At 51.3% G+C, this 6,242-nt stretch overlaps 3 protein-coding genes across 3 annotated transcripts; 2 read left to right on the forward strand and 1 right to left on the reverse strand.

The window, feature by feature from the left end:
* Positions 1 to 321: 321 nt before the first annotated feature.
* Positions 322 to 615, reverse strand: M409DRAFT_38339 (uncharacterized protein; the record flags this gene model as incomplete). Its single annotated transcript, XM_033810907.1, has 1 exon — positions 322 to 615. The coding sequence occupies one exon, from the start codon at positions 613 to 615 to the stop codon at positions 322 to 324; it is 294 nt and encodes a 97-aa protein (XP_033659202.1).
* Positions 616 to 1,151: 536 nt separating this feature from the next.
* M409DRAFT_71698 (uncharacterized protein) lies at positions 1,152 to 3,332 on the forward strand (the record flags this gene model as incomplete). The annotated part of the gene is made up of 3 exons (XM_033819288.1): positions 1,152 to 1,181; positions 1,890 to 2,872; positions 2,984 to 3,332. The coding sequence occupies 3 exons, from the start codon at positions 1,152 to 1,154 to the stop codon at positions 3,330 to 3,332; spliced, it is 1,362 nt and encodes a 453-aa protein (XP_033659203.1).
* A 1,558-nt stretch (positions 3,333 to 4,890) lies between these two features.
* On the forward strand, positions 4,891 to 5,310 carry M409DRAFT_61769 (uncharacterized protein; the record flags this gene model as incomplete). Its single annotated transcript, XM_033814874.1, has 1 exon — positions 4,891 to 5,310. The coding sequence occupies one exon, from the start codon at positions 4,891 to 4,893 to the stop codon at positions 5,308 to 5,310; it is 420 nt and encodes a 139-aa protein (XP_033659204.1).
* Positions 5,311 to 6,242: the final 932 nt, after the last annotated feature.

Genomic DNA, 6,242 nt, shown 5'->3' on the forward strand with positions numbered 1-6,242 from the left:
CTGACCATATCAGACTAGTGTCGCCGGAGCAGCTGCTACAACCTCAAACCGAGATCAACCAAGGCGCAAGAAATGGAAATGCAGCGGCCCGACAGTTCTGCCACTATGCTCGAAGTCGCAGAGCTACGATAAAGCGCCCAAGCAATCACGCCAATGACAGAGAAAGTCCTAAGACTGGTCGCTGGCAGTGGGAGCTTGACAGCACGGTCCTCTCTCGCCGGGTTCAGCATCCAAAGAAGCTGCAAAAGCTCGTAAAACCGATGGAGAAGTCTGCGTAGCATTAGATCGTGGCGGGCTCGTGCATGATGGGCGGGCCATATTTCAGAGGTGAGATTTGACTACATCAATCTTGCGTATCGGAACGAGGCTCTTATTAAGCTGATTAGCGTAGTCGTTTTTGGCGGAGACAATTGCTAGAACGATGGACCTGCTGCTTTCTATGTACCTCCGCACTAGGGACCGTACCAGCTGGACATCTTCGGCAGACTGTGTTTTGCTGTGAGAATGTATTAGCCCAGGCAAGTCAACAATGGTGAGGTGAGGTCGATCTGGACGGGAAATGTCGACTCGGAGGACATCGTCCGTACACGCAGTGCTAGCCTCGTTGACACCCATGTGCTGCTTGGCTGACTCGATGACATCTGCGAAGCTGTCAAGATCCGCTAGAGACTCCTCGCTGGGAAGGGTCCCTCTGCCAGTTCCCGGCGCCTGCCTAGCAGAATGGTCACCTCGACATGTTCCTCTGGTGTTCTACGGAGAATGACTTCCATTGCACCTGCAACTCGCATAATTTCACTCTGCCGATATCTTCGCATCGTGGCTGCACCTATGGGCCTATATAGGCGTATTCTATGGACGTAAACCCTAGCATTGGGTCACCAGATTATAGCACCCACTGTTGGACGGGCTGTCACAACCACTCGAGGCCAAAAATCGGGAAGGAATCAAAGAAGAGGAGAAACATGCCTAGCATCGATCTTGCAGTCCTTGTGTGAAGATGTTCGCACCGTACAATCGTTGGTCTGGATGCCGATGAGTGTGTAGAGACGATAGGCCTGATGACCCAATAGTTCGAACCTAGATACAAGACAGCCCCACTTGTGTTTCGAGCGAGGGCGGATTCTCACGGGAGTCAGGATACTGGGACAGCGATGGCCGTAACGGCTGGTATCTTGCCGACGGTGGGTTTGGAGACGATTGGTCCGATCAACCTGCTGTAAGGTCAGGGATATGAGGCATCGTAAATGTGGATGAGATGAAGCGAGGCGAGTAAACCTCGAAGCCAGATGGCCAAGAATGTCTCTTTCGTCTCGGTTCCGGCCGAGCCGACCTATTCAATAGGAAGTCAAGCACAAGAGAGGGATCTGGAACAAAAGTTCCATGGCAGTGCGAGGCTCGTGGCCAATGCCGTATCGATGTCTCCCAGTGCCAGCATGTTATTTGTCATTTCAAACAATGTCTTGCGTGATACACAGTTCAGATGGCGAGAAGACGCACAGTCCTAAGTGGATGGGCGACGATCTCGGTATTCAAATGGCAGGCAGCAAGCCCGATCTGACTTAGGAAACACATGGATTGCTGTTCGACGAGTTTTCTTGGTTGTGCTAAAATTCTACTTGAAACGCGATTCCACCACGCAATCTAGCGATCGACATGCTGTCATTCGCCACACTTAAGGTTCAGGAAACCGTCGTCCCGCCTACCAGGCGATACATGGTTCGCATCGATGCAGGCCGCCGCCAGACTTCTGAAAGGGAAACAAGAGCATCTCCATTTTGCTTCCTGTGTTCAACGACCCAATTCACTCTCTTTGAGCCAATGGACTCTTACTTTCCTTGACGGACAATTGCAGACCTGTCCCAATCCCGACCCCAACGATGGCAGGCAAGCGGTGCTCCTTTGACGATGACATCGCTATGATTACCCTGCAAATGGAAGAGTTCGACATTTTCGCAAAGCAGGATAAGGGGAAATATCGCGCGGAGGAACCGCCAGATTTCAAAGTCGCCCTTGAGGCATCTGTTGAAGAGCTCCAAATCCACAAATACTACCTCTATGACTGCAAGTTTGCACAAAGCATTGGCGCCGCCGTACATGAGGATGAAACCATCATCGCAGCTTTGGCCTCGGAAGATCACCAGGCTTATGAAGACAGAGAAATGGCGCTGCGACTTAATGAGGATCCGGATCTTGAACATCCAGGGCAGGCCACCGAGAGCGATCTATCACTATTGGACAAATGGCTACCTGTCGTCGCTGAGACTATTATGGCCAATGCGTTGATTACGACTTCGGACGATGAACTAGACCAGGCTGGCCCTTCAATGACCTTTGCCGAACGTCAGGCCGATCTGCTAGTGAAGTTGTCACAAGGGTTCACTTGTAGCGTCTGCCGGGAAACGCGTCGATGCGATGCTATGGCGAAGGTTCAATGCGAACATCGGTATTGCATTGACTGTGCGAAAGAGCTCTTCATACGAGCTACAAATGACGAAGAACTGTTTCCTCCGCGTTGCTGCAAGAAACCTATCGATGCCACACTGGTTAGGAGACACATGACCGACGATGAGCTTGAGGCTTACGACATTGCGAGCATAGAGTTCGCTACTATCGACAGGACTTATTGCAGCAATCGCCAATGCGGGAAATTCCTACCAGCTGGACTGATGCATGTCGGAACAAAAGCGGCCACTTGCAAAAATTGTGATACTTGTACATGCTGTATTTGTAACAACGAATACCACAGGGGTAGTGATTGTCCCAACGACCCGGCTCTGCGCGCGACGAGAAAGTTGGCATTGGCGAACGGTTGGCAAACATGCCCTGGTTGTAATGTGCTTGTTCAACTGCGTACCGGCTGTAATTATATAACGTAAGTGTAGTGTCTTTCGTGTGACGGCAATCCGGCACCTCATATGCCTTTCATGACGGCTTCTTCGAGAGGCATACCAGGCGCTCGTGATTCAACAAACCGTCGCGCCAGATGCCGGTGCAAGACTGAATTCTGCTATGTTTGTGGCATACGGTGGAAGAATTGTCATTGTGACGTGGCGGATGAGGGCCGAATGATCGAGCGCGCGGAGGAAGTTGTTGATCGTGACGCAGAAGCAGGGCCGCCTCGAGCTGAGCGCAATCGTCGTGTGCGTCTCATACATTCCGAGCTTCAGGAGAACCATGAGTGTGAGCACCGTGGTCGTTTTCAGCGTTTGCTCAGCGGCGGGAGGCGAGGCTTCCAATGTGAAATGTGTGACGCCCGGCATTGGAAGTACATCCTGCAATGTCGCCATTGCTATATCAATGTTTGCGAGGACTGCCGCAGGAACCGCATCTAAAATGCATCTACGATAGGCAGACACTCGAGCAGGAGCGCTCTGTAGGGCAGCACATTACCTCAAGAAAAGCGCCGAATTCACTCGGTCGACTCTCGCGAGGCACGCGAAATGGGAAAGACAGGACCTCTCGAATTCCCTCGGACGGTCCAACAAGCTAATTATACGGCGACTGATCTGGCTTGTCGTGCGCGGCCAAGGGGCAAAAGTTGGGGTGCGGAACCCATGTGGGATACTAGGGTCGTATACTTGCTGCTCTTGAATCTGATCGAGATAACGGGGGCGCGAAGCACGAGCCTCTTCGATACGGACGTTCGTAGCCCAATGTTTCTGCCATCGGGAGAAGAGGTGACCCGAAGCTGTGACACCAGAATGGAGGCTGAGAGCTGAAAGAGTGCGGCACAATGCACCTCGACATTACAACACGACAACCAATAGTTCAGCTGCAGTGGTGATGGAGATGCGACGGATCGTGTGTTGGACAGTTGTGGCTCAACGAGCCCTCCTCACCCTCGCGGTCTTGTGCAACGAGGTGATTCCAGACGAAATCTTCTGTAGCAGTGACGATTTCCGATCTCGTGTCTCGCCGCACGATGAAGAAGATACTATTAGCATTGTCTTAGAGACAACAACTCGTTCATAGTACAAGTCGCGCTTGCTTCACTTGGGCCTCCTCCAAAACCGACGATCTAAGCTGGTCGCCTACTTCAACGGCAGACGTGATCCATGGTCCGTTTGCATCGATCATTGAGGCCAAGAAGAGCGGTCAAGTTATCACAGACATCAAGGACAAGCGACAAGAAGACAAGTAGCTCCCTCGATGCTGACGAAGTCGCTGACGGCATGGCGCGAAAGGAATCGATCGCATCGTCTCCAATGGGGCTCGAAATCAGGTTTCTAGGCATCAGAACAGCCGCACGCATGTATCATTATCGCTGCCGTAAGACGAAATTGGCGTGGGGAAGATGTCATACAGGATGTCAACAGCATGGGTGTTCGGCAGGTACGAATGCGAATTGACACTGCTCGACAGACGATCGAGAGGCTGTCGAGCAAAGTTCGGAGGTGGTCGAAGCCAGAGACCACCTCCAGAGAGTGCAAGTCAGCGCTCGCGGGCCTAAGGGCCTTGCGATGTTTGGAGGCAAAGTAACAAAGCGACAGTCCCAAAGCTCGCTTGCAACGAACACCTCGGTCTTACGTGTGTTGTTGCGAGAGCCCGAATGGTACTGTGGGAGCGTTCATTGGGGCCGCTTGACACGACGGTGGGAAAACCTATGCTAATAGCATCAACTGTCATCCGTTGAAGTACGAACCCTCCCATATATTAGATCATAGTACAGTACACAATGCCACGGGAATTATGCTCAGAATTGATAGGGCGGACTAAGTAGACTGATGCAGGTTCTGATAGGATCAGGACTGGGGAGTTAGTCCACAAAAGGGTCTCCTCTTGGCTATTACCTCGATACAAAGACTTTATAGTTCGCTCTGTCTTCTCTGCTCCTGCTCTTTACTAGCTCAAACTTCGGCTTCTGTAGCGGAGATGAACATTCCACTGTACATGTCCAGAAGATATCCTCGATACGATGAGGCGGACTGGGTGCTCGTGCTACAAGATCTGGCCTTCTACCTTAAGCACGAGACATGCTGGCAGGATATTGATCCGACGCAAGTGCAGCCTGTGTACGCTTCTTACCCTATGAGTAAGAGCCAAAGACTTACGTGGAACAGAGTAGCAATGGATCTTATGCATTGTGCTCCGACGACTTTCGTGAGCACTGCGATGAAGAAACGAAAGTTGCTTGCACGGCAAATCGCAACCAACTGCCCCACAGACGAAGACAATGATACGAAGCCGGCCTATCTCATTGAGGAAGCGACAACGATGACGGCAGGCGCCGATGATGAATCGCTATTCGCGGACTTATTCAATGCGCTGATTCAATACCCGCCGTATTATGGCATGGACTCTCCCGCCTAGCATGAGGCTTTGCAATAGTGGTTCCCGAGACCTGGACTTGACTTTCAATCGAATTATCACTTTGAACCACACAACTTGTAGCTGCGTCAGCTTGCAGATGACTCGTGTAGCATGTGATTTACTTTAGCGGAGAGACGCTCCAGACCACACCTAGACACTACCGACGATGTATAAAGCATCTCCCTTTCGTCTATCTGTTTCTTTCCTTCGGGGCTGGGAGCATTATCATATGAACAGTCGCGACATCGTCAGTTCCATACCATTGCTATGGCCGCTATTGAAACCATCGACAATACTACCAAGTCTTTGTTCGTGAGATTAGCCAAGTACGAGAATTCGCTCTCGTCATGGTCGTGGGCTAACAGGTCATAGCCACAGTCTACGTGCATGGCAGAGCACAGGTCGCTTGCCCGATGATGTTGTCAGTCTCTTCCGATCACAAACAGGCTTATACTCGACACAACAGACGAACGTCGGATACATCTTGGTGAAGATGTGGTTGAGATGCCAATTCGATCAACTAGTCGACTTGCAGGATGAGATCATGCTGCACCTCATCCGCTATTTTGACGATCATCAAGTCCACATCGGAGCTGTTACAGCGGCTTTTAGTGAAAAATTTGTCCCAGACGGCGAGACGTTTCCCGACGTAGACACCTTCCCAACCCTCGCTTTCTTTCCAGACTCAAAATTAGAAGAGAATCTGCCAAAGTTACATCGCATATTGGGCGAGGAAGTGGTCCGTCGCATCTACGAGCACCGAAGCATTCGGTTTGAAGAGTTGAGCAAGATATTTCGGCGCTTTCATCGGCTCGAGGAGTCCGTTCTGCACGCGGTAAACAGGCAGTTCAAGATTGAGGATGAATTGGACGTGGTCGACGCACGTTTGCCGCTGAATGGCGATATCAGAAGGCTGAGCGATGGATTGAGCG

This window comes from Zasmidium cellare (assembly GCF_010093935.1).
Source record: "Zasmidium cellare ATCC 36951 unplaced genomic scaffold M409scaffold_122, whole genome shotgun sequence".
NCBI classification, from domain to species: Eukaryota; Fungi; Ascomycota; class Dothideomycetes; order Mycosphaerellales; family Mycosphaerellaceae; genus Zasmidium; species Zasmidium cellare.